This window comes from Protopterus annectens, chromosome 11.part0 (assembly GCF_019279795.1).
Source record: "Protopterus annectens isolate FY-2018-M chromosome 11.part0, PAN1.0, whole genome shotgun sequence".
Lineage (NCBI taxonomy): Eukaryota > Metazoa > Chordata > Ceratodontiformes > Protopteridae > Protopterus > Protopterus annectens.
Window position 1 is genome coordinate 263114811 of NC_056745.1, and position 27591 is coordinate 263142401.

General features: G+C 43.7%; 1 protein-coding gene across 3 annotated transcripts in view; it reads right to left on the bottom strand.

The window, feature by feature from the left end:
* Positions 1-27591, bottom strand: part of STK38L (serine/threonine kinase 38 like) — a 721763-nt gene that overhangs the window by 80199 nt on the left and 613973 nt on the right. For all 3 annotated transcript variants that reach the window (XM_044087725.1, XM_044087724.1, XM_044087726.1), the window contains one exon: positions 2847-2908. In XM_044087725.1, coding sequence (XP_043943660.1) covers positions 2847-2908 — 62 coding nt within the window. The remainder of the gene's footprint in view (positions 1-2846; positions 2909-27591) is intronic.

The following is a 27591-nucleotide window of genomic DNA, read 5'->3' on the forward strand; positions in this document are numbered from 1 at the left end:
CAATAGGCTGGTTGCATAAGTCTTTGTTGAAGCACCTTTTGATTTACTTACAGCATTCAGTCTTCATGGGTACCTATCTGCCATCAATTAAAGAGACTCTGATTAACCCCAAATAAAGTTAATCTGTCCTAGTAGGGTCTTCCTGACATTTACTCAGTTTCCTGCTACAGCAAAAACCATGGTTCACAGACAGCTCACAAAGCATCAAAGGGATCTCATTGTTGAAAGGTATCAGTCAGGAGAAGGGTGCAAAAAATTTCCACAGCATTGGATATACCATGGAACACAGTGAAGACAGTCATCAAAAAGTGGAGAAAATATGGGACAACAGTGACGTTGCAAAGAACTGGATGTCTCTTCAAAACTGATGAAAAGACAAGACAAAAACTGGCCAGGGAGGCTTCCAAGAGAGCTACAGCAACACTTAAGGAGCTGCAAGAATTTCTGCAAGTACTGGTTGTGTACTACATGCGACAACAATCTCCCGTATTCTTCATATGTCTGGGCTATGGGGTAGGGTTGCAAGATGGAAGCCTTTTCTCACACAGAAAAACATCCAGGCCCAGCTAAAATTTATAAAACAATACATCAAGTCCCCCAAAAGCATGTGGTAAAATGTGTTATGGTCTGATGAGACCAAGGTTGAACTTTTTGGCCACAATTCCAAAAGGTACGTTTTGCACAAAAACAACATTTTGCATCACCAAAAGAGCACCGTTCCCATGGTGAAACATGGTGGTGGCAGTATCATTCTTTGGGGTTTCTTTTCTTCAGCTGGAACTGGGGCTTTAGTCACGGTGGATGGAATTATGAACAGTTCCAAATACCAGTCACTTTTGGCCCAAAACCTTCAGGCGTCTGCTAGAAAGATGAAGATGAAGAAGAATTTCACCTTTCCACATGACAATGACCCCAAGCATGCATCCAAATCAACAAAAGAATGTCTTCACCAATAGAAAATTAAAGTTTTGGAATGGTCCAGCCAGAGCCCAGACCTAAATCCAATAGAAAATTTGTGGGGTGACCTAAAGAGGGCTGTGCACAAGAGATACCCTCAAAATACGACAGATTTGGAGCGCTTTTGCAAGGAAGAGTGGGCAACTATTACCAAGTGAAGATGTGCCATGCTGATAGACTCCTACCCAAGAAGGCTGAATGTTGTAATTCAATCAAAAGATGCTTCAACAAAGTATTAGTTTAAGGGTGTGCACATTTATGCAACCAGCTTATTGTACTTTTTTTTTTTTATATTTTTCCCCTAACAGATTTGTTTTTCAATTGAATTGTACAAGTTATAGGTCACACTAAAGGTGGGAAAAGTTTTGAAATGATTTTTTTATATCACAAAAACCTGGTATTTTTAACAGGGGTGTGTAACCGTTTTATATCCACTGTATAACAAATTAGGAGATTTTGTATAATAGTTCAAGCTGAAATAATATTTCTGCGTTTGGTGTTCAGTATGTTTGTGAAAAGTGAGGTGCTGGTCAAACAGGAAACTTAGAAATTTTTGTTCGACACATGGATGAATCGTACTTGAGGGATCAGTAAGGATGCTACTTTGTGTAGATTATAATTTTTGTGGTGTACCAAATAACATTGCACAAGTAAAGTATTATGTTGGGCATTTTGAGGGAGGGTGTTACAGAAGTTTATTAAAGGTACGGCAATGCACATTTTTTGGAGTATGTGAAAATAATTTCTGATATTTTGGGAGAGAGAGAGAGAGAGAGAATTCCATGTGGCAGGAGCAAGTCTGTGAAAAGTTCTGTCTGTACAGCTTAAAGTAAAAGGTGTTCTAAGCCTAGCAGTAGAACTCATACCAGTATTATATGGTGGGTACTGGTTACGTATCGTAGTTTGAAGGGAGTAACAGGAGGATAGAAAAAGAAGCTTACAAACAATGAGAGCTAAGAGCAGGCTGGCCCTTCGACTGATATTAAAAGAACAGGCAAGGAATAAACAAGTTCCAGCGGAATCATCTGGCATGTGACACATTAATGAAGTGGTACATTTTGTTAAATGTTTCTTGCAAATGGTTCTAATTTTTGGAGAATCCTAAGGCAATGAGAAGAAGGGTTTCAATTTTGAACTATATTTTTTGCAATATCCTTCCAAGCTTCAAAGGGGTTAGTAACGGTGTTAATCTGTATAACAGTTTCAGCTGCATGAGTACTTTGTAGATAATAGATGTGGGAATCAACATATATGCTAAGGCATTTGCAGGGCTTTGCATGTTGAATTGGGTTGGAATGTAAAAAAATGTGCAAAATATTTAACAAATGTTCTGTGTTTATGATAGTTTAAACCTTTAATTCTTTTAAAGTTCAATATAAATTTTTTTAAATTTCAATAAACTGCTATCTCTGTTGAGAAAAATACAGGGGGGGTTTTAACTTCTACTCACAAGTCTAGCAAGACTTTAGCAAGACTGGCAAAAAAGACTCATGCTAAACTCGGGTGGCAGTTTTTTTTTTTTAACGTATGACCTCAGTTCCCCACCTGAGATTTAATCTACAGTCTTCAGACTGTTCACCAACATCCATTCAACCTGGATAAGACAATAGACAGCAGAAGAAAAAACACCCTCTGCTTTACTGAATACACTGCAATACCTAACAATGCAAGGAAATGCATTTATTGGCACATCTCACACCTTCCATATAATGCAAAACCCTGTATCTGGCTTTCTGTCTCCTGCACTTATTGAATACTGCATAAGACCAAGAACAATACAAAAGATATAATCCCTCACATCTGTCTCATTTCTAATAAATGATAATGCATGCAAATGGTGATATTTATATACAAACATTTCAAAAATGTTCAAAGATACTTCAGCTTACCAACTGCCGTCTATTCTTCTTCCAGGTTTCTGCCTTCCTTTTGGAGTTCATGTTCTGAAAAGCTACCAAAAACAGGAAGAATCAGCACAAAGTTAAACAAATTAGGAGTACTTATGACTGGGAACCTACATGTAACTTAAAAAAAGCAAATTATATATATATATATATATATATATATATATATATATATATATATATATATATATATATACACACACACACACACACACACACACACACACACACACACACATATACATACATACAGAATCTTGAAAATGGCCCCGCTATATACTAACATAACTTGGCTTTGAAACCATTGCATAGAAAAATTATTGTGAGTTCAGTATGTTTTTTATTTGCTTTAGTAGCAAACCCATTTATGAATCAAAGTAACTTGCCACTTTCAGAGGTCCTATTTCATTCAAGAAGCTGTTTTATACCAAAATTCATATAAACATATGAGAAATATAGCATGAAGAAATGCTCCTGTAAAGCCGCTTTAAAGCATACAATTCCTTTAAAATAAGAACCATAAAAATAAAAAGTAGGCCTTTTTATTCATTCTGAAATGACAAGGTCATCTCTACTGCTATGCTCACTATGAAAATATTGTTTTTTGTTGACATTTTGCACTTCTTATCTTAAGAAAATCATGGGAATGCTCTCTGAATATGCTAAGTGGCAAACCAAGTATTTATACTAAAAAATAAAAAGCTTAGTATGACAGACCTTAAAAAATTATAATAAAATATTATAATAAGATTCATGCAGACCACTGCCTGGCAAAGACAGACAAGCTAGGCTGCAAAAGTAGAACAGGAAAGCTTCAGCAACTGAGGTGGAGATCCTTAAGCAGTTTAATTATGCATCTTCTAAGCACTGCAAAAACACATTTATAGAGGCCAGAGCATCATATTTGGATTACGAAGACATCAAAAACTAAGTGGCAATGATGTCTGAAGAGGTCATCAAAACATAGTGTAGGAACTCAATGTGTGGGTTGACAGAATAGCTGCTACCCTGCTAACTGAGTGGAAGGGATGCCAATTATCATCAATCCTGTGCAGGAAGATTAGTTGTGTAATATCATCATCAGTATCCAGAGTGAAGTACATTGCATCTCCCAAAAGAATGGAGATACTTTGAGAACCACAATGATCTCTACTGAATGTGGTGTTGCTATAACTAAAAAGCATTAGAACTGTTGACTCCATTTTCCTCCATTTTAAGTCCCACACTGAAATCTTTAGACAAGATAATGCTGTAAGGAGGAACTGGCCAGACAGACATCTGACTAAACCATATCTCTGTTGGATGACTTTTTATGTATTGATTGACTGATTGCGTTTGTTTACCTGGATAGTCTGACTGGCAGAAAGCCACCCCTTTACAGCAAAGGGCCAGGAAGGAAAGCTTCAGAAAAAAATTCCAGTATTATATAAAGACCATAGCAAACAGATGTATGCAAGTTATCAACAAATACACATTTAAACAAAGTATCTTTAATTATTAGCAGGAACATCTAAAGGGCTATGGAACACATTTGGAAATTAACTTGATAGAAAGAGGGAAAAGTAAGATTACTATTAAGCGATGAGAGAAAATGTATTAGGATAGGCAGAAGTAAGAAGAAGGAGAGGTAGAGGACGAATAGGAGATGACCAAGAGTATAGTGCTTGGAAAGAAGAGGAGGAAGTAAGGCACATGAAACGTATCATCTAGGAGTTGTGCATGTCCAGAACCAGGTATCTTTTAGGTGTTCGCTTGTGTGTGCCTTAAAAGAGGTGGTGCTTACTGTGTTTCTTAGAGTGAGAGGAGGGGAGTTTCAAATTTGGCCTAAGAAAAGGGTACACAAAGACTCATCAGTTGAGTTAAATTTTGTAACTGCTAGCATATTGTCACGGAGTCTCAGCTGTCTACTTGGGTTATAGAGTTGGAGAATATTTTTCAAAGTAGGCCAGTTGTCTGGATAATACGTGGGTTTATGGGAGGTGAATAGTGGAGAAAGTTAAGGCAATGCCTTAGATCTAACTACTTAAGTTTAAGGCCAGACAGTGAAGTGTCCTATAATGATAACTGGTGGCAATTTTGGTCACCTTATTATAGCAATGTTCCAAGAGTGAGAGCCGAGAGGATTGTAGGTTAATCAAGATGGAAGCAGCATAAACTAGTATAAGCATTTTAAGGCAATCAGAGTCAGTAACTAACTTGGTATTTCCTGTAAAGCTCCAGCCTTACTCATTCTCATTGTCTTGAACTGCAGCTTCTTGACTGGTTCCTCAGTGCAAGCAAAAATGTGGACAAGATTATTGCTATCTTTTGAAACTAGCTGCCTTCAATCTGACTCACAAAGTCAGGCAGATCAAATTACATTAGACTATTTGTGAAAGCACTAGCAGAAAAGATGACTAGCCCAAAGTCACATGCACTGAATCATTTTAATCAGTGCGTATCAAAAGGAACTGGAAACACTGTGTAGTGAAGAAAAACTATAAACACAGTTTGAAGTGGCTTTACTGGATTACTTCATATCTAGCATATTAAACTCTTTAGTCATTCTTCTAATGAAAGCACCTCTAAACTTCTGAATACAGGCACACTAATTTTAAAGGTGACCTGGCTACTGTGCAGTTTTCACAGTAGTCAAATGCTAGCTAATAATATGTGAGATCTCTTGATGATCGTGAACAACTGAGAAATATTTTAGCCAAAAAAGTAATCAGATCGGATGCCATTTGATTGTTGTATTTTAAAAATGAAAATGTCAGTTCTAGAAACCAACTACATGTATTACATAAGTGTTTATAATTAAAAAAATAAATAAAACTTCAGCAATCAACAAGCTGGATCAAAAAGATTAAGTGCCAAGGCTTATACTTTCTTCAAAATGCAGCCAAAGTTACTAAACAGAACTAGAAGTAGAAAGCAATGCAAGTGAGCATGAACAGTGTGTTTATGACAGATAAAAGGAGAACTGCACCCACAGACTGAAAAACGTGTTTATTTCATCATGTGTTACCTACATTTTAACACCACATTGGGACTATTTACAGGTTTTTAAATAGTTTTATACGTAATTTCTGAGTCTGAACATATGGGGTCTAGCATCTTGAAGTGTTCCTGATTGTTTACAGCATTCAGTCTTTTTGGGTAGGAGTCTATCAGCATGGCACATATTGACCTGGCAATATTTACCCACTTATCCTTGCAAAAGCATTACAAATCTGTCAGACTGTGAGGGAATCTCTTATGCACAGCCCTCTTCAAGTCACCCCACATATTTTCTATTGGACTTAGGCCTGGGCTCTGGCTGGGCCATTCCAAAACTTGAATTTTCTTCTGCAGAAGCCATTCTTTGGTTAATTTGGATGTATGCTTGGGGTCATTGTCATGTTGAAAGGTGAAATTCCTCTTCATCTTCAGCTTCAGCTTTCTAGCAGACACGAAGGTTTGGGGCCAAAAGTGACTGGTACTTGGAACTGTTCAGAATTCTCTCCACCTTGACTAAAGCCCCAATTCCAGCTGAAGAAAAGCAACCTCAAGGCATGATACTGCCACCACCATGCTTTACCCATGGGGATGGTGTTCTTTTGGTGATGCAAAGTGTTGTTTTTGCACCAAACATACCTTTTGGAATTGTGGCTAAAAAGTTCAACCTTGGTCTCATCAGGCCATAACACATTTTCACACATGCTTTTGGGAGACGATGTATTGTTTTGCACCCCATAGCCCAGACATATGAAGAATACAGGAGATTGTTGTCACATGTAGTATACAACCAGTACTTGCCAGAAATTCCTGCGGCTCCTTCAGTGTTGCTGTAGGCCTCTTGGAAGCCTCCCTCTCCAGTTTTCTTCTTGTCTTTTCATCAATTTTGAAGGGATGTCCAGTTCTTTGTAACATCACTGTTGTCCCATATTTTCTCCACTTTTTGATGACTGCCTTCACTGTGTTCCATGGTATATCCAATGCTGTGGAATTTTTTTTTACCCCTATCCTGACTGATGCCTTTCAACAATGAGATCCTTTTGATGCTCTGTAAGGTCTCTGCGAACCATGGCTTTTGCTGTAGCAGGCAAGTGAGTAAATGTCAGAAAAATCCTACTAGGGCAGCTGAACTTTATTTGGGGTTAATCAGAGTCTCTAATTGATGGCAGGTGTGTACACAAGAAGACTGAATGCTGTAATTAAATCAAAAGGTGATTCAACAAAGTATTAGTCTAAGGGTGTGCACAATTATGCAACCAGCTTATTGTACGTTTTTTTATTTTTTCCCTAACAGATTTGTTTTTAATTGAATTATACAGGTTATAGGTCACATTAAAGGTGGGAAAAGTTTTGAAATGATTTATTGTGGTCTCATTTTTTATATCACAAAAACCTGGCATTTTAACAAGGGTGTGTACACTTTTTATATCCACTCTACTTACCTTGGTGGAATTGGAATAGTGTAGTAGTTAGAGCTTTCGCCTAGCAGACAGCCAGTCATTGTTTGAGCCCCACAGCAGTCCATACATTTACAGCTTAAATGGTGTAGTGGTACATTGCTCTGACTATAGTGTGCAGGGTCCTGGGTTCGAGACTTGGCATTGTTTATTTAGCCTAGCACCTACCTATGAACCTATATTCCAATCTACATTAGGCAGAGCTCCTCGCTAACACTCTTCAAGAGAAACCTTGACAAGTGGATGGGAAAAGTACAGTTTTGTACCTACCATAAATGTAGATGTTCGAGTGTCTTCACTGCTGCAGTCATTAAACTTGGGTTATCCTGCCGTCAGGCGGTCCCACAGTCGGCCAGAGTTCCAAAGTCTTGGTCCAGCGTCGGTTGCTGTCGCCTCCTCCTCCCTGACGTCAGTGCGTCAGGGGTATATAAGAAGCAGCTGACGACATTTTCTTTAGTTTTTCTTGCCCAAGATGTCAGGTACCCCCAAAAAGATAGGCAATAAATATTGCTTACAAAACATACAATAAGGTAAAAACAAAACCTTCAGTAACCAGCAAATACACCACATAGGTAGTATAGTGTAGAAAGTTATAGATAGACCCAGCTAAGAAAGAGGGGATGGCGGGTGGGTAACCAGGACTGCAGCAGTGAAGACACTCGAACATCTACATTTATGGTAGGTACAAAAAGTACAGTTTTGTACCTACCATAAATGTAGATGTTCGAGTGTTCACACTGCTGCAGTCATCACACTTGGGTTATCTGCCATCAGGTGGTCCCGCAGTCGGCCCGAGTTCCAAAGTCTTGGTCTGGCATCGGTTGCTGTCGCTTCTTCCCTGACGTCAGTGCGACAGGGGTATAAAAGAGGCAGCCGATGCCATTTTCTTCAGTTTTTCTTGCCCCAGATGTCAGGTGCCCCCAAATAGGAAGGCAATACATAATCCTAAGTAAATTACATAAGTAGAAAACAATAGCTACAGCTGTAAGCAAATACACCATATAGAAATACATCTTAGAGATTGTATAAACAGGGAGCTATAGATAAAACCCAGGTAAGAAGAGGGGAAGGTGGGAGGGTAACCAGGACTGCAGCAGTGTGAACACTCAAACATCTACATTTATGGTAGGTACAAAACTGTACTATGTTCATTGTGTTACACTACTGCAGTCATCACACTTGGGTTGAATCCCAAAGCTAAGGCTGGGCGGTTGGTGCTAAACAGGGTTTGGAGAAGCTAGTAGGCCCTGCAAAACTGCAGTGGCAAAGCCAGCTCTGGTTTTTGAGTATAGAGGTAAGTGGTAGCGCTTGGTGAAGGTGTGCACTGAACTCCAAGTTGCAGCTTCCAAAATATCCTTGGTTGGTACCCCTCTGAGGAAGGCTGCTGATGTTGCTGTAGCCCTGGTGGAATGAGGCCTAATGTTACCAGGTACAGGTTTCCCATGGTGTGTGTAGCAGAAACGGATATAATGTCCTATCCATTTTGAAATGATCTGTTTTGATATAGGCTTTCCTTGAGATCCTGCAGCATAGGATACAAAGAGCTGATCAGATTTTCTGAAAACTTTTGTTTTATCCAAGTAAAAACGTAATTGCCTGTGAATGTCCAAAGAGTGTAGGAGCCTTTCCCCTTAATTCTGGGGGTTTGGATAAAAGGTGGGTAAATGAATGGTTTGGTTTAGAGCCACACTGGATACTACCTTTGGCATAAAGGAAGGGTTAGTTCGTAAAGAGACTCTGTCTTGATGAAAAATGATGAAAGGCTCCACTGCCATTAGGGCCTGTAGCTCAGACTCTTCATGCTGAAGTTATTGCTAGCAGCAGGGCAGTTTTTCATGATAAAAACTGTAAATCAGCTGAAAAAGCTGGCTTGAAGGGCAGCGGTTTAAGTTTTTCCAAAACAAAATTGAGGTCCCAAGTTGGTGTTGGTGCTCTTCGGGGCGGTCTTATGTTCTTAGCCCCTCTGAGGTACTGTCTTAATAATGGATGTGAAAAAAATAGGAGGATCCGTGTTGTAATGAGCTGAAATAGCTGAAGCGTGGATCTTTATAGATGAAAAGGAAAGGCCTTTGTGCAACATCTCAGTTAAATATTGCAGAATCTGAGGAATATTTGGGGCAAGAGGATTTTGGCCTTTAGCCTGGTTCCAGGCGCAGAATCTTTTCCATTTGTCTGAGTAGGTTTTCCTGGTGCTGGGTCTCCTGGCCTCCAGAATGACATCCATAACAGCTGTAGAGAGAAGTGTTGACTGGTTGTTTAGATAATCTGCCATGCAGCCAGATTTAAAGTCTTGAGCTGGCTGTGTAGAATCTGATTGTTTTGCTGAGTCAGTAGGTGAGGAATTTGAGGTAAAATCCATGGTGGGCCTTGAGCCATGTTCCTTAATATTGGATACCAGTGTTGGCATGGCCAGTCTGGAGCAATGAGTATCATTTGTGGCCTCTCTAACCTGGCTTTTAGCAGCACCTTTACCAGAAGGGGCAGTGGATGAAAGGCATACACTGTTAGTTTTTTCCAACTGAATGAGAGGGCGTCCACTTTCCAAGCTAGGGTGTGGTATGTCCTTGTGCAAAACTTTCTCAGTTGGTAGTTTTGGGGGGAGGCAAACAGATCTAGGTCTGGGCTCACCCATTTTTGAGTTATCATTGTGAATATTTGTGGGTCTAGTTTCCACTCACGAGGATCCATGATATTTCTGCTTAGTTCGTCTGCCAATGTATTTTTCATTCCTGGCAGGAATTGTGCTTGTAGTTGAACTTGGTAGGTCAGTGTTGTGTTCCACAAGGTCATTGCTTGCCTGCATAGGGGGTAGGAATGTGTGCCCCCTTGTTTATGTACCACATCACTGTGGTGTTGTCCGTCTTTATTAGAAGTTGTCCTGGATGTAGGAGGTCCTTGAAAGCTGTTAGGGCATTTTGTACAGATAGCATCTCTTTTTGATTGATGTGGAGATGCATTTGATCTGCAGACCATTTGCCCTGAATACACTGTCCTGCCATGTGTGCTCCCCAGGCATAATCCGATGCATCTGTTGTTATAGTTTGCCTGGCTGTGGGTAAGGTAAAAGGCTGACCCTTGTTGAGGTGACATGCCTGAGCCCACCATAGAAACTCCTGTTGAAGGCAGGGAATTAGTGGTATTATTGTTTCCAAGCTGTGGCTGTGTTGAGTCCATACGCTTTTCGGGTACCATTGCAATTTCCTCATATGCAGTTTGGCATATGGTATAAGTAGTATGCAAGATGCCATGAATCCCAAGGCCTGTAGAATTTTTCTTGCAGGGAGTTGGGTCTTTGTTGCCATCATTTTGAAGTATTGAGTCAGGTGTCCTTGCTTGTCTCGCGTGAGATAAGCCATCTGGGCCGTTGTATTTAAGCTGGCACCCAGGAATATTATGTCTTGTGAGGGCACTAGTTTTGACTTCTTTTCGTTTACTGTGTACCCTAGACAACTTAGTAGTTTTTTTTACAAACGCCAGATGTTTTAAAAGAATGTCCTTGCTGTCTGCTTGAATAAGGCAGTCATCCAGGTATGGATATATTTGGATTCCTCTTTGTCTGCAGTATGCAATTACTGGTGCTAGGCATTTTGTGAAGACCCTGGGCACAGTAGATAAGCCAAAGGGCAGTGCAGATAATTGGTAATGAGTTGTACCTGCTATAAATCGGAGGTATCTTCTGCAATTTTGTCTGATAGGGACATGCAGGTACGCCACTTTGAGGTCCAACGTTACTAGCCAAGCCTTCTTGCCCAGCATGGGAAGAAGTTGCTGTAGTGTGAGCATATTGAATTTGGGTACTTCCAGGTATGTGTTTAGAATTGAAAGGTCCAGAATGGGTCTCCAGGCTTTGTCCTTTCGGGGAACCAGAAAGAGTCTTGAGTAAAATCCTTGTCCTTGCTCCTGTGTAGGAACCTGTTGAATGGCTCTCATGTCCATGAGTGCTGTAATTTGTCTTTGAGCCTCTGCCCATTGATTTGATGGCAGGTTTAGCATTCCTTTTATCCTTGGTAAAGTGTGAAAGTGGAACCTGTATCCTTGAGTTACAATATTTAGGACCCATTTGTCTTTTGTGATGATGTGCCAATTGTCTGCAAAAAGTGCAGGTTTTCCTCCCACGGGAGCTGCCAAGAGTGATTTGCTTGGCACTCCGAGGGGTAAGTCATTGTGATTGTCTTCTGATAGTTTGAGACCTGTCTTCCCCTCCTTTCTGGGTTGTGGCACCCCATTGTCGTGGCTTGTAAGAGCCTTGTGGTTGACCTCTGCCCCTTGGGCATCTGTATTTGCCCCTCTGTGGTCTGTCAGAAGTTGGAAAGGACCAGTTTTTGGTTGGCCAATTTCTGCTGAAACGAGGGGGTTGAACCTGCAAAAAATCCTTGACCGTCTGCATAGATTTTGCCTTATCCTTCATTTTCTTTAAAACCTCTTCTGCTTCCACACCAAATAAAACATCCTGCTGTAAGGGTGCATCCAATAACTTTGCTTTAACATGATCAGGTAAAGTTTGTTCTTTTAACCAAGCATGCCCACGAATGTCAGACCCTGTTACAGCTGCTCTGCAAGAAGCTTCCAATGAATCAAATCCACATTGCAAAGTATGTTTTCCCACTTGTTCTGCTGCATGCAACAAATCTTGCACGTCCTTGTAATCAGGCTGCTCTGTATATGTGCTCATTTTTTGTTTTAATTGAGACATCAAATATTGTTGATATTTCAGCATGTGAAACTGGCAATTTAAGGCCCTCATAGCTAGAGTAGCTGAGGTATATACTTTCTTTCCCCATCTGTCTAGTGCTCTAGAATCCCTTTCAGACGGTACAGGATTTTTAGCAATAGAGGCCTTAACCCCTTTGGGACCCTGGTAAATGGTTTCTGGGTCAGCAACAGGGCTTTTATATAGGAATTTATGTGAGTCAGGGACTCTGTAGTATCTGTCTGGTTTGGCTGGTGCAGGAGGTAATGAATCTGGGTTAAGGCTAGATTCTGAATAAACGTCATCCACAATATCTAACACAGGTGGAATAGCAAGGGGTTTGTGCTGGGGTAGTAAGAGGAACTCTCGGAGCCTTTTCTTACAATCAGAGTAATCCTGGCCTTCCCAGTGGAAATGTTCCCTCATGCTATGTAAAGTTTCCCTAAAAGAGTAGTCTTCTGGGGGAGATGCTGAAGGAATGGACTCTTCAACATCAGAGTCTTCATAAGGGGGAAAAGAGTACTCCTGTTCCTCAGAAGAATCTGAGGAAATGGAAACCTGGTCAGAGGAAGCATAGTCCTCCACCTGTCTAGGCCTTTTGTCAGGTGGGAGATGGGAACCCCTGATTAGGGTAATTAAGTCTTCGGCCATCTTAAGCATCTGTTTCTTAGGCATGGGGCCTTGCACTGGAGACTGCTGCACAGGCTTCCTTACTTTTAATGGAGTTTTCAGTTTTGCATAGGATTTAATAGTAAGTGTAGTCAGTCTGAAGACACCTTCAGCAACTGACGGCCTTTCAACTGCACTGGAATCCCCTTCAGCCATGGAGTCGGAAGGGCCTAAAGATAAAGGCTCTGGAGGCCCTGCAATCTCCGCTTGGGAGTCGGATGCAGGCTTGGGTTCTAAATCAGCGGTTGTCAGAGGCTGCGTAGGCACCTCACTGAAAACCGGAGAACCAGCGACTGGCCTAGCAGAGGCCTCGGTGTTTGGTTTGGGTCTCGGCTGCCTGTCCTTATCTTTGCGCTTTTTATGCATCCCGGTCGTCGGTTGCTCCGATGGCATGGTATAATTAAATTTTCTACCAAAATAATGTCGGGCGAAATCAAACCGACGTTTAATAGTTCGTTTGTTAAACCTAGCACAAAACAGACAACCTGTGACATCGTGGTCTGGGCCTAGGCAAGGGATATAATAAGAATGAAAACCCTTATGAGGTATTTGCTTCCCACAAGAAATGCAATTATTAACTTTTTCTGACATCGGACTGAGGCAAGAAAAGGTTCCCCAATGGGGTACACTTAGCTTTATTGAAGACTTTGGTCTGAAATTCGATTTGAAAATCTCAGGAGTCAGCCAACCGACACTTGCGAACTGCTTCTGCTTCGGGCACCCCTCGGCAAGAAAGACTGAAGAAAATGGCGTCGGCTGCCTCTTTTATACCCCTGTCGCACTGACGTCAGGGAAGAAGCGGCTGCAACCAACGCCGGACCAAGACTTTGGAAATCGGGCCGACTGCGGGACCACCTGACGGCAGATAACCCAAGTGTGATGACTGCAGCAGTGTAACACGATGAACATCTGTACTATGTTCATAGTGTTTCACTGCTGCAGTCATTACACTTGGGTTGAATCCCAAAGCTGAGTCAGGGTGGCTGGTTCTATAGAGGATTTGGTGTGGCTATGAGGCCCTGCAGCACTGCAGTGGCAAAGCCAGCTCTGGATCTAGAGTAGAGAGACAAGTGATAATGCTTGGTAAAGGTGTGCACTGAACTCCAAGTTGCAGCTTCCAAAATGTCTTTTGGTAGGTACTCCTCTAAGGTAGGCAGTAGAAGTTGCAGTTGCCCTGGTGGAATGCGGTCTAATGTTAGATGGTACAGGTTTCCCATACTGTGTGTCCTATCCACTTTGAAATGGTCTGCTTTGAAATAGCCTTTCCCTGTGATCTTGCAGCATAAGATACAAACAATTGTTCTGTTTTTCTGAAAGCTTTTGTTTTGTCCAAGTAGAAGCCTAATTGCCTGTGTAAGTCCAAGGAATGTAGAATTCTCTCCCCTTTATTCTGGTGATTTGGATAAAAAGTTGGCAAGTGAATAGTTTGGTTAAGAGCCACACTGGATACCACCTTAAGCATAAATGAAGGGTTTGTTCTTAAGGAAACCCTGTCTTGGTAGAAGATGATGAAAGGCTCCACTGCCATTAGTGCCTGTAGTTCTGAGACTCTTCGTGCTGAGGTTATTGCCAGTAGCAGAGCAGTTTTCCATGATATATATTTTAATTCTGCTTAATTGGCTGGCTCAAAAAAGGAGGCAAAGTGAGTTTTTCCAAGACAAAATTGAGGTTCCAAGCAGGTGTTGGTGCTCTCCGGGGCGGTCTTATGTTTTTAGCCCCTCTGAGGTACTGCTTTAGCAATGGATGAGAGACAATTGGAGGATCTGTGTTGTAATGAGCTGAGATGGCAGAAGCATGGTCTTAATGGATGAGAAGGATAGTCCTTCGTCCAGCATCTCAGTCAAGTATTGTAGTACCTGAGGAATGTTAGGGACAAGAGGGTCAAGGCTTTGAGCCTGGTTCCAGGCACAGAATCTCTTCCATTTTTCTGAATAAGATTTCCTGGTGCTAGGCCTCCTAGCCTCCAAAATGACATCCATAACAGCTTTAGAGAGAGGTGTTGTCTGTTTGGCTAATGAATCTGCCATGCAGCCAGGGATAAGGTTTTGAGCTGACTGTGCAGGATCTGATTGTTTTGCTGAGCCAGAAGGTGTGGAATATGAGGCAAAATCCAAGGTGGGACTTGAGCTAAGTTCTTTAAGAGTGGGTACCAATGCTGGTGTGGCCAGTCTGGAGCAATCAGAATCATCTGTGGTTTTTCTTGTCTGGCTTTTAGGAGTACCTTTGAAAGGAGAGGCAGAGGTGGGAAGGCATAAACATTTAGGCTTTTCCAGATGAATGAAACAGCATCCACTTTCCATGCTTGTGTGTGATAAGTCCTTGTGCCGAATTTTTGTAGTTGGCAATTCTGTGGGGAGGCAAAGAGATCTATGTCCGGGTACCCCATTTTTGCATTATCATGCTGAAAACTTGTGGATTTAATTTCCACTCGTGAGGATCCATGATGTTTCTGCTTAAGTCGTCTGCCAGAGTATTTTTCTTTCCTGGTAGGAACTGTGCTTGCAGATGAACTTGATAAGTTAGAGCTGTGTTCCACAAGGTCATGGCTTGTCTGCATAGGGGGTAAGAATGAGTGCCCCCTTGCTTGTTTATGTACCACATTACTGTGCTGTTGCCTGTCTTTAACAGTAATTGTCCTGGATGCAGAAGGTCCTTAAAAGCTGTTAGGGCATTTTGTACAGCCAACATCTCTTTTTGATTGATGTGAATATGCATTTGGTCTGTGGTCCATTTGCCCTGAATACATTTTCCTGCCATGTGTGCTCCCCAGGCGTAATCCGAAGCATCTGTTGTTAAAGTCTGCCAGGCTGTAGGAAGAGTGAAAGGCTGACCCTTGTTGAGGTGACATGCCTGTGCCCACCATCGAAACTCCTGTTGTAGGCAGGGAATTAGTGGTATTACTGTTTCCAAGCTGTGAGAGTGTTGTGTCCAAACACTTTTTAGGTACCATTGTAATTTCCTCATATGCAGTCTGGCATATGGAATTAGTAGTATGCAGGATGCCATGAATCCCAAGGCCTGCAGACTTTTTCTTGCAGGGAGTTGGGACTTTGTTACCATCAATTGAAAATACTGAGTCAGTTGTCCTTGTTTGTCTGGTGTGAGATAAGCCATCTGGGCCGTTGTATTTAAGCTGGCACCCAGGAATATTATCTCTTGTGAGGGCACTAGTTTTGACTTCTTTTCGTTTACTGTGTACCCTAGGCAACTTAACAACTTTTTTTTTTTTTACAAACGCCAGATGCTTTAGAAGAATGTCCATGGTCTCCGCTTGAATCAGGCAGTCGTCCAGGTATGGATATATTTGAATTCTTTTTTGTCTGCAAAATGCAATTACTGGTGCCAGGCACTTTGTGAAGACCCTGGGCGCAGTAGATAAGTCAAAGGGCAGTGCAGAGAATTGGTAGTGCATTGAACCAGATATGAATCTGAGGTATCTTCTGCAATTATGTCTGATAGAGACATGCAGGTATGCCTCTTTGAGGTCCAAAGTAACCAGCCAAGCTTTCTTGCCCAACATGGGAAGGAGCTGCTGTAGTGTCAACATTTTGAATTTCGGAACATCCAGGTAAGTATTTAGAGTGGAAAGGTCTAGTATGGGTCTCCAGGCTTTGTCCTTTCTGGGGACCAGGAAGAGTCTTGAGTAAAATCCTTGACCTTGTTCTTGCTGTGGTACTTTTTGAATAGCTCTCATGTCCATGAGGGCTGTAATTTGTTTTTGTGCCTCTGCCCATTGATTTTGTGGCAGGTCTGGCATTCAGGGAGGAGGCGACAGCAACCGACGCCGGACCAAGACTTTGGAACTCTGGGCGACTGCAGGATCGCCTGATGGCAGGATAACCCAAGTGTAATGACTGCAGCAGTGAAACACGATGAACATCAGAAAGTTTACCCCGGGGATCACTTCAGTGGCTCTGCTGGACAGAGTCACAAGAACTAATCTAAGGGGGTGGCAAAAGCCAACACATTCTGGCTAGGCTTATAAATGCCTTCGGGCAGATAGCCTAGTACCTACCTATGAATTTAAAACTGTGGAGGTCAAGACAGCAGTGAACCACGCCTCTAAAGAAGGACTGCTGCTAAAGCAGATAATGGCTGACTGTAGTGGAAGTTCTGGAGGAACTCGGATTTACTGGATTGTCCTTTTTTGCTGTATTTGGGTTTTGTAATTTCTGTTACATCAAGTAATGTAACTGAAATGTCATAAAAAGGAAGTTATGTACTTACCATAATGTTCCATGCGAGTTGTTTGTAGGGCGGCGCAATGGTGCAGCGGTTAACGTTGTCGCCTCACAGCAAGAGGTTCTCCGGTTCAATTCTCGGCTGGGGTGTCTTCTGTGTGGAGTTTGCATGTTCTCCATGTGTTCTCGTGGGTTTCCTCCGGGTACTCCAGTTTCCTCCCACATTCCAAAGACATGCATCTGGAGCATTTTTCCCCGGGCCTCCGCTGAAAACAGGCTCTGTGGAACCTAGTCGGACTTTCCCGGTCAATAAATGTTAAATAAATAAAAATAAATAAAAATGTTCTTCTCGCCTTCATTATTACTGATGGGTTCAGAGCCGATCCTCGGCTCTGAGTTGGCCATTTTGCAAAGCTCGAGGTCTCTAACATCTCGAGGCCAAGCCCTATCCTACAATGCACCACTGCATTCCCCAGATTTTGTTTGCTGACAACTAGCGTAAAACCTACGCCAGATTTCAAGGAAATCATACAGGCCACTGTGAAAGGAAACTCCTCAGGAAAACCAAAACCAAGATAGAACCTCTTGAACTTCCAGACATAGAAGGGGGTAGGTTGGGGGATCGTAATAATGAAGACGAGAAGAACAACTCACATGGAACGCTATGGTAAGTACATAACTTCTTTACGTGAAGTTGTTCAATCTCACCTTCATTCTTACTGATGGGTAGCGTCCCCAGCACCACAATCTTGGGTGACTCACGGGAGTACCTGCTTCAGGACAGCAGACCCAAATGAAGCTCTGTCCCTAGAGACCTTGTCCACTTTGTAGTGAGATATAAAGGTATGTGGATTTGACCAGGTGCCAGCTGCACAAATTGAATCAATGGGTAACCTGGTCAAGAAGGCTACAGAAGTAGAAACCGCTCTTGTAGAATGAGCCTTGACTTTGTTATGTAATGCAATACTCGCTTCACTGTAGATAAAGGATATACAATCAGAGAGCCATTTTGACAAGGTAGATTTGGAGACAGATGCACCTTTTTTAGAATCCGAGAAGGAGACAAACTGCTGATCAGCCCCTCTATGATCTTTTGTCTTGTCCAAATAGAAGTGAAGTTGTCTATGGACGTCAAGTTTGTGAAGCATATATTCCAACTGATTTAAATGATTGGGAAAGAAAACAGGTAATTCAATTGTCTGATTTAGTGTGAATTCTGAACACACTTTCGGTAGGAACGATGGATTTGTTCTGAGGGAAACCCTATCTTTATGAAATATTAAGTAAGGCTGCTTAATAGAAAGGGCTTGCCATTCCGAAATTCTGTGTGCTAATGTAATAGGCACCAAGAAAATGGTCTTCCAAGAAAGATATTTCAAGTCACAAGAAGAAGCAGGTTCAAAGGGCAGAAGAATAATTTTGGACAGGATTAGGTTTAAGTTCTAATCGGTGGTTTTAAGTGCATCGTACCTTTCAAAAAACCCTTAGCTAGCTTATTAGACAAAATACCATTTTTAGATGCACCTATATGAAAATTAGAAATAGCAGCTAGTTGGACTCGAATGGTTGCTGCTGCAGCTCCTTCATTGAACAGTTTTGATACAAATTCCAAAATATCTGAAATGGATGCCAGGAAAGGATCAGTGTTATTCTGCTGTGCCCAGATGGAAAACCTTTTCCACTTACTGAGGTAAAGTTTCCTGGTTGAAGATTTGTGAGACAAGAGAATATGTCGAGCCTCTTCTGATAAATTCTGAAACCTGGCTATTCTGGGAATTGGAACAGCCAAGCTGTCAGTTTGATGGACTGAAGAGAAGGGTGAAGAGCTCCTGAAGAGTGGGTCAACAGATCTGGCACTGGGTCCAGGATCCAAGGCTCCTCCAGTAGATGAGGCTTCAGGAAGGGGAATCAAATTTAACGAGGCCAATATGGGGCCATTAAGATAAGTGCCCTGCGCAGAAAACTGGCTTTCTGCAATACTTTGGGAATCAGTGGAAAGGGAGGGAAAGCATATAGGAGTCCCGGAGGCCAATCGTGGATAACCCTCTGGGGTTGTCCCTGTTGAGGGATCAGGGCAAAGTAGTTACTGCACTTGGTGTTTGTGGGGGTGGCAAAAAGGTAGCAGCAAGGCTGGCCCCATCTGTGGAAAATCATTTCCGCTATTTCTTTCTTGAGAGACCACTCATGAGGTAACAGAATAGCTCTGCTGAGTCTGTCCGCTATCATGTTGGATTTCCCAGTAATGTGCATTGCTGTCAGAAAACGCTGGGTGGACTCTGCCCATTTCCATAATCTTAGAGCCTCTCGACACAGGGGATAAGATATGGTTCCTCTGTTTATGTACCAGACTATGGACATGTTGTCTGACTGGATTGCAATCGTGTCTGGGGGAAGAGAGTCTTGAAAGGACTGCAATGCTAAAAGAACCACTCTCATCTCCAGGATGTTTATGTGCAAATGAGCTTCGTGAGCCTGCCATGTACTTTGGGCTGTCCATCTGTGATAATGCCCCCCCCCCACCCGATTAGGGAGGCATTCGTGGTTACTGTTGCAACTGGAGTGGGGAGGACAAATGGACGACCCATAGTCACCATCTCGGATGTTACCCACCACCGAAGATCGTCCTTGCAAGAGTTGGTAATCAGAACTGGGTGATTCATCGGTAAGTCCTGAAACATCCACTGTGTGAATAGCAGCCACTGAAGAATGTGCATGTGAGATCTTGCAAGGGGTATTGCAATAATTGCTGCTGCCATAGTGCCAAACAACTTGAGAATCTGTGATGCTGGTGCTTTTTGTCTTGACAGGAGAGCCACAATTTGTTGTCGAAGGGTAATGACGCTTTCGGGAGGGAGCTTCAGGGACATGGTGACCATGTCTAAGTCTGCTCCTATAAAGACTGTATGCTGCGATGGCAATAAAGCAGACTTTTCTGAATTTATCGTAATACCCAGCTGTAAGCATAGATCTATGGTAGCGTCCCTTGCCCGAATAAGTTGATGCCTGGTGGGGGCGGGTAAGGAGTCATTCATCCAAGTAAGGAAACACACGGATTCCTGAATGTCTCAAGTGAGCCATGACCACTGCCATACATTTGGTGAACACTCTGGGGGCTGTAGTGAGACCAAAGGGCAGGGCCCGAAACTGGAAGTGACTGGCTCCCAGCCTGAAGTGCAGATGATCCCTGGATGGACTGGCCATTTTGATATGGTAGTACGCATCCTGGAGATCTATAGAGCACATCCAATTATCCCTCCCTAAGAATGGGAGAATGGACTGAAGCGTGACTATCCAGAACTTCATCTTTACCACACATTTGTTGAGTTTGCAGAGGTCCAAAATAGGTCTCCAGTTCCCTGTCTTCTTTGGTACCCTCTGCTGCATGGGCATCATCTTCCACCATTGCCTCCCCCTCTGCCCCTGGAGGAGGCTTCACCTTGCGAGTTCGGTAAGGCTCCTTGGGTCTTACAGAACCACATTTTCCCTCCCCATTGACCTTTAGGATAAGGTCTAGTAGGGGTAGAAAAATGGACTCCTATGGCAGATAGAGTCTTACCATCTTGCTTAAATCTGGTGAGGGTCTCTAACTTTTGGTCCAAACAAGGAAGAACCTTCGAAGGGGGCATTCACAAACGGCAACTTAAAAGGTTCCTCAAAAGAACATAAGTGCATCCAGGAATGTCTTCGCAAAGCAATTCCTGTACCCGCAGCCTTACTCGTTCCATCAGCTGCGTAAGACACGAGGCGCATGGAAGAGTTTACGATGGAGTTGAGGGTAGCAAGCTGAGACGTCACCTTGTCCGCTGCAGAATCTGCTACTGCACCCTGGAGAGCATCTCCAAGCTCCTTCAGGAGATCTCTCTGAAGCCTTGTGAAGTGGGTTAGATAGTTCAATGACCAAAGAGCAAAGGTCGCAGAACTGAGCATGTGCTTCCTGTATCTGTCCATGATCCTAGACTCTCTATTAGGAGGATGGACAGATGTAGAAGTCTTTAACATCTCTTTTTCAGTGGCTGCTGCCACCACCACGGCATCAACAGGTATGGGTTTGGATAAAAAGGACTTATCTTGAGGTGTTGAAATGTACTTGTTGGGCCTTCTAGGAACAGGCTCCATAGAATCTGGTGACTCCCACACCCTTTGAGACAAGATCCATCAACTCATAGAAGGGCGGAGACACCCAAGAGGTGGAGATTTGGGACCCGAAAGCCTTCAGGAGCACCGATTCATCCTCGGTAGGGTTTAGGGGCTACTAGTCTCTCCTCTGCTTAAGGATCTCAAGGATATTCCCGAAGGAGATATCCTCAGAGGGGGACATTGTGGATCCTTCCAATTCCTCCAAATTGGAGTCCGATGTGATGGATTCCTGAGGGGAATCTAAATGTCTCCTCTTACATAACCTCTTCCAAGGAACCTCCACAGAGGGAATCGGTGGGGAGGTCTCGGAAGAGCACTGTTCCCCCAAAGGGGTGTCCTGAGGCTCTGGGTCTCTACGCTTACAGTGAACCTGTGGTAGCGGAGAAGATGCAGGTGCCTTTTGGGAGGAGGTGGTCATATCAGAGGTTGTGGAAGTCCAGGGGGACAAAGTCCTCCTCATGGCATCGAAGGCCCCATGGCTCCGATGCGAGGAAGCAACCGGGTCCAAAGACACAGAAGACTCCTCCCACACCAGAACCGCCGGCTCTGAGCCCGAGGTAGGAGCCGAACTCATCCGTGCTGAAGACCCAACAGGAAGAGTCACAACCGACGTGTTGGTTCGACCCCCCCGGAACCGACAGGAGAGTGTCAGCTCCCAGATTCCGCCGCCGGAGCAGAGGACATTAGGGTGGTCGGTACAGACAGGTCAGAAGTGAGTGTCGGCACCGATGGTTCCACCAGTGATTGAATGGCTTCCTCCAGCTCACACATCTCAATTCGAGTCGGAGGAGGAGCAGAAACAACAGGAGAGGACTTTGTCGGTTCCGAAGCAGCTTGAGACGAAGCCGACAAAATTTTAGCAAGCGCCGGATCCTGTAAAAGTCTCGGCACCACTATGTCCACTTCTGAATCAGAGTCTGGAAGCCCAAGAGGAAACCACCGACGGATTTGGTGAACCCAGAATTGGGGATCTCAAGGTAGGAGATACCAGTTCCAAGACTGGGGACCGGCTCCTACCAACAACCTGTATGGTCGGTTCCAATGACACTGGAGCCAAGACCGTAGCCGTTTTTGAAGATTTTGGAACTGAAGAGCCCTTCAGAGCCGAACTAGTGGAAAAGGCTGGAGAAGAAGGTTTTGGTTGTCCCAGAGCAGAATCCAAGTCTGATTGGAAAACAGACTTAATCAATCCCCCGCTCCACTAGCTTATGTTTTCTTTTGGCTAACACTCTAGAGCTGAACTCATAACAAATAGAACAAACCTCCCGTAAATGGACCTCACCCAAGCAATACAAACATGTGGAGTGGCCATCAGTTATTGACATCTTTTGACTACATTTAAGGGGGTAAAATGATAGAGAAAGAACAACATTAGATTCTGTGGTGTAACTGGGGACCTAATGGAGGGTCTCAAATGAGCAGAGCCCTTAAGAAAAGCTTTATAGAGTCTGTGGGACATGATATTAGACCCCTGATCACCAAAGTGACAATTAGAAATTGCTGCTAATTGAACCCTAATGGTTGCACCAGCAGCCCCTTCATTGAAATGTTTGGCCAAAAACTCGACAATGGATGAAATTGAAGCTAGATATGGGTCAATATTGTTTTGAGATGCTCATATAGAAAACCTTTTTTCGTTTATTAAGGTATAACTTCCTGGTAGATGCTTTATGAGAAGATGTTAGAATGTGCTGAGCTGCAGGTGAGAGATTCTGGAACCTGGCTATTCTTGGATTTGCAGCAGCCAAGCTGTCAATTTGAGGGTGTGAATGCAAGACGAAGAGCTCCTAATGACTGAATCAAAAGATCTGAAACTGGGTCCAGGATCCAAGGTTCGTCCAATAGATGAGGCTGAAGAAAGGAGAACCAAATCTGACAAGGCCAGTAAGGTGCTATTAGAATGATGGTCCTTCCCAGAGTCTTTGCTTTCTGTAAAACTTTGGGTATCAGTGGAAAGGCATAAAGGAGACCCGTGGGCCAACTGTGTACGAGCACATCCCTTGCGGAATCTCCCGTAAGGGGGATTAGGGCAAAATTGCTGCTGCATTTCTTGTTTTTTGGAGTTGCAAAGAGGTCGCAGCAAGGCTGGCCCCATCTGCAGAATATCCTTTCCGCTACTTCTTGTTTTAGGGACCACTTGTAAGGCAATAGAATTGCTCTGCTCAATCTGTCTGCTATCACATTGGACTTCCCCAGGATGTGTGTTGCTATCAGAAAGCGCTGGGTGGAGTTGCCTATTGCCATAATATCAGGGCCTCCCGACACAGGGGGTAAGAACAGGTTCTGCCTTGTTTATGTACCAGACCACTGACATGTTGTCCGTCTGAACTGTAATAGTCCCTAGAGGAAGGGAGTCTTGAAAGGACTGCAACGCTAGAAGTACCACTCTCATCTCCAGGACATTGATATGCAGGTGAGCCTCATGTTCTTTCCATGTGCCTTGGGCTGTTCTTTACTGATAATGTCCCCCACTGTATCAGGGAGGTGTCCGTGGTCACAGCGGCAATGGAAGTGGCTAGAACAAAGGGGCGACCTATTGTTACTTGTTGAGATGTCAGCCACCAGCGAAGGTCAATCTTGCATGAGTTCATTATCATAATTTGATGTGACATTGGAAGTTCTTGAAAGGACCACTGAGTGAACAGAAGCCAATGCAGTACATGCATATGCATTTGACCTAAAGGAATCGCAATGAGTGCTGCCATCATTGTCCCCAATAATTTGAGCACCATTCAAGCTGGGGCTTCTTCTTCTGATAGAAGATTCAGGACCTGTTTTTGTAGAACACAAACTCTTTCTGATGGAAGTTTTACAGTCATGGAATTGGTATCTATATCTGCTCCTATAAAAACTGTACACTTGGATGGCGACAAGGCAGAGTTTTCTGAGTTTATGGTAATCCCCAACTGACTGCAGAGGTTTAAGGTTGTATCCCTTGTTTGTATGAGTTGATGCCTGGTGGTGGCCGTGAGGAGCCAGTCTAGGTATGGAAACACCTGGAATCCTAAACGTCTCAGGTGACCCGTGACTACTGCCATGCATTTGTTGAACACTCTGGGGGCTGTAGTGAGACCAAAGGGCAGAGCTCGAAACTGGTAGTGACTGGCTCCCAGCTGAAAGTGCAGATGATCTCTGGATGGTCTGGCCATTTTAATGTGGTAGTATGCATCCTGGAGATCTATCAAGCACATCCAATTGTCTTTTCCAAGAACAAGAAGTATCAACTGTAGTGTGACCATCCATAACTTTGTCTTTTTGACAGATTTGTTTAGTCTGCCGAGATCCCAAATGGGTCTCCAGTCCCCTGGTTTCTTTGGGACTAAAAAGAACCTTGAGTAAGTTCTGGATGTTCTCTGGTCTGCTGGGACTGGTTGGATGACTCTTTTCTAGCAACCTTTGAATCTCTATGGTTGCTTGTTCCCTGTGACTGGGTGGAACGTCTGGGATTTTCCTTACAAGAGGGGGTGGGGTGGCAAAGGGAATGGAGTATCCTCTGGATATGATGCTTTATACCCAGTGATCTTTTGTTATGTCTTGCCAGGCATCTGGGAACAAAGATAAACTTCCCCCGACTGCCTCCAAAGATGGACAGGCAGGCCTCCTTTCAGGAGTGATGATAGGGCTTTCCAAAGAACTGATCTCGGTCGCCCCAATTCTGTGGATCTCCTCTGTCACGTGGACGGCATCTTCCATTATTACCCCCTGCTCTGCCTCTAGAGGAAGGGTCACCAAGAATGTCCTTGGAAAGCTCTTGAGGTTTATGGAACCACAATCTTCCCTCCCTTCTGACTTTTGGGGTAAGGTCTGGTAGGGGTGGAAAAATGGACTCCGATGGCAGAAAGTCTTTCTGTCCTGCTCACTCCTGGTAAGCATTTCCTTCACTTTGGGTCCAAAAAGGGACGAGACATTGAAAGGGGTGTTGACAAAGGATGACTTAAAGGGCTCCACAAAAGAACATAAGTGCATCCAGGAATGTCTCCTAAGAGCAATTCCTGTACCCGCTGCCCTGCTCATTCCATCAGCTGTGTACGAGATTAAACGCATGGAAGAGTTTATAAGGGAATTTAGGGTAGCAAGCTTGGAAGTGACTTCATCTGAAACTCCTGCAGCTACTGCACCCTGTACAGTATCTCCCAGCTCCTTAAGGAGATCTCTGTGCAGTCTGGTAAAATGTGAGATTGTTCAGGGATCGAAAAGCAAAGGCGATTGAACTAAACATGCACTTTCCATAACTGTCCATGACCCTAGAATCCCTGTTAGGAGGGTGAACACATGTAGAGGTCTCTGACAACTCCTCCATGGTGGCTACCACCACCACCACCATAGCATCAACGGGTACTCCTTTGGTTAGGAAAGCCTTGTCCTGGGGGAAAGGCCTAAACTTGTTAGGCCTTAGAGGGACAGGTTCCATGGTATCCGGGGACTCCCACACCTTTCATGAGATGAATTCCATCAGCTCATCAAAAGGCGGAGACACCCAAGAGGTGGAGGGTTGAGACCCGAAAGCCTTCAGAACTAACTCATCAGTAGGGTTAATGGCTTCCAGCCACCCCTCTGTTTGAGAATTTCCAAGATATCCCTGAATGAGATATCACCACAGGGGGACCATGGGGACCCTTCTGACTCATCTTAGTCAGTATCTGACATGACAGATTCCTGTGGGGAGTCCAGATGCTTCCTCTTGCAAAGTCTCTTCCTGGGAACCTCCTCGGTGGGAGCTTTGGGTGAGGTCTCGGAAGAGCAGGGCTCACCCAATGGGGAAAGCTGAGGCTCTGGGTCTCTACGCTTTTGAGGGACCAGTGAAGCAGAGGTAGACGCAAGCACTTTGGTAGAGGAGGTTGCTGGTTCTGATGATGTGGGTGCACAAGGGGACGACACTCTCCTCATGGCATCAAAAGCCCCCCCCAGCTCCAATGAGAAGAAGCTCCTGGATCTGAAGCAGCAGGCGATCTCCCTGGCACCGAAGCAGTGGGATCCGAGCCAGAGTTAGGTGCTGAGCTCAGCCACACCAAAGCCCAGAGAGGTAAAGTCGGAACTGAGAGGTTGGTTCGACTATCCTCCCCAGGCCCGACCGGCGAGTGTCGGCTCCTAGACTCCAAGGTCGGCACAGAGGAAGTCAGAGTAGTCAGAACCGACAGACCTGGAGCAGGTATCGGCTCCAGTGGTTCCACGATCATTAGCTCTGAACACTCCGGCTCCGAAACCTCGAGTCGGATCGGAGGAGGAACAGAAGTAACGGACAGGGTCTCAGTCAGGCCTGAAGCCCCAAGGGTCAGCCCTGACAAAATTTTTGCTAGTGCCTGTGCTTGTAGAAGCCTCTGCACCACACGATCCACATTCTTATCAGAGAGTCTTAAGGACCGAGACAAAGCTATGGAAGAAGTCACTGACTGCAAAATAGGTGACTTAAGGGTAGGAGAAACTGGCTCCAAAATCAGGGTCTGGCTCCTACCAACAAGTGCAACCAACGGCTCCAAAGCTTGTGGCACTGAGGTAGATGGTCTGTCTGATTTATTTTGGAGTCGATGAGCTTTTCTTCAGCTCTGATCCAGAAGTCATCTTTGAAGATTCTGAATGCCTATCTTGGGTATTGTCCTTATCTAATGAATCCTGAAAAGCAGACTTTACCAGTCCTCTAGCAATCATTTTACTTTTTCTCTCTTGCAACACTAGTACTGAACGTGTGGCATATGGAGCAATTTTCTTGGAGGTGAACCTCCCCCTAACAATATACATAGTCAGAGTGTCCATAAGTGATGGACATCATCTGTCCATACTTAGGGCATTTTTTAAAACCAGATTTTGATTTTTCCTGGGACATGACTACACAATATCCAGACGGTATCTATCTAAGAAGAATAACACACTAGACTAGAAATACTATGAAACACTGCGGTGGTGGTGCTGTGGTAGCATTGTCACCTCACAGTAAGACACTGTCCGGTTCGATTCTCAGCTAGAGCGTCTTCTGCGTGGAGACACGCGTGACTGGGAGTACCTTCGTTTAAGGTTGTGCGTCAGAACTGGCAACTCGGCATGTAAAATTCTACTGCCAATCATTAGCGGACCGGAGTTCCACTGTGGCGACCCCTAACCGGGAAAAGCCGAAAGACACAACAACTAGAAATACTATGAAACAACTATTAAAGCCTTCTAATGTAACCAGGCTATAATATTAAGGAAGAAACAGCCCTAAATAAAAAAATGGGCTCACAAAAAACAATACAGGCAATCAAACCAACTCCAACAACAAACACACCACACAATTATATATATTGTAAGACAGATATCTAAACTGTAACAATTTACTACAAGCTAAGAACTATCAACACTTAGAAGAAAGGGGAAAGAGAGTTAAACTAGGCCTAATAAAAATGGACACAAAGGCGAGAAAGAGAAAGGTACACTATTTATAATTCTCTTAACTAACTTTATTAAACTAACAACTACTATACAGAAGAGGAAATTGTCGAAAAATTTACTAAAACTTGAAAAATACTTATTTTCACTGGCCAGAGCTGGTGAAACGCCTGATCTGTTGCAGCGGCAAACGAGATCTGGGGGAAGCACCAGTGCATCATGGGATAGGGAGTAGGCCATGAGCTGGTTGAAGACCTCGA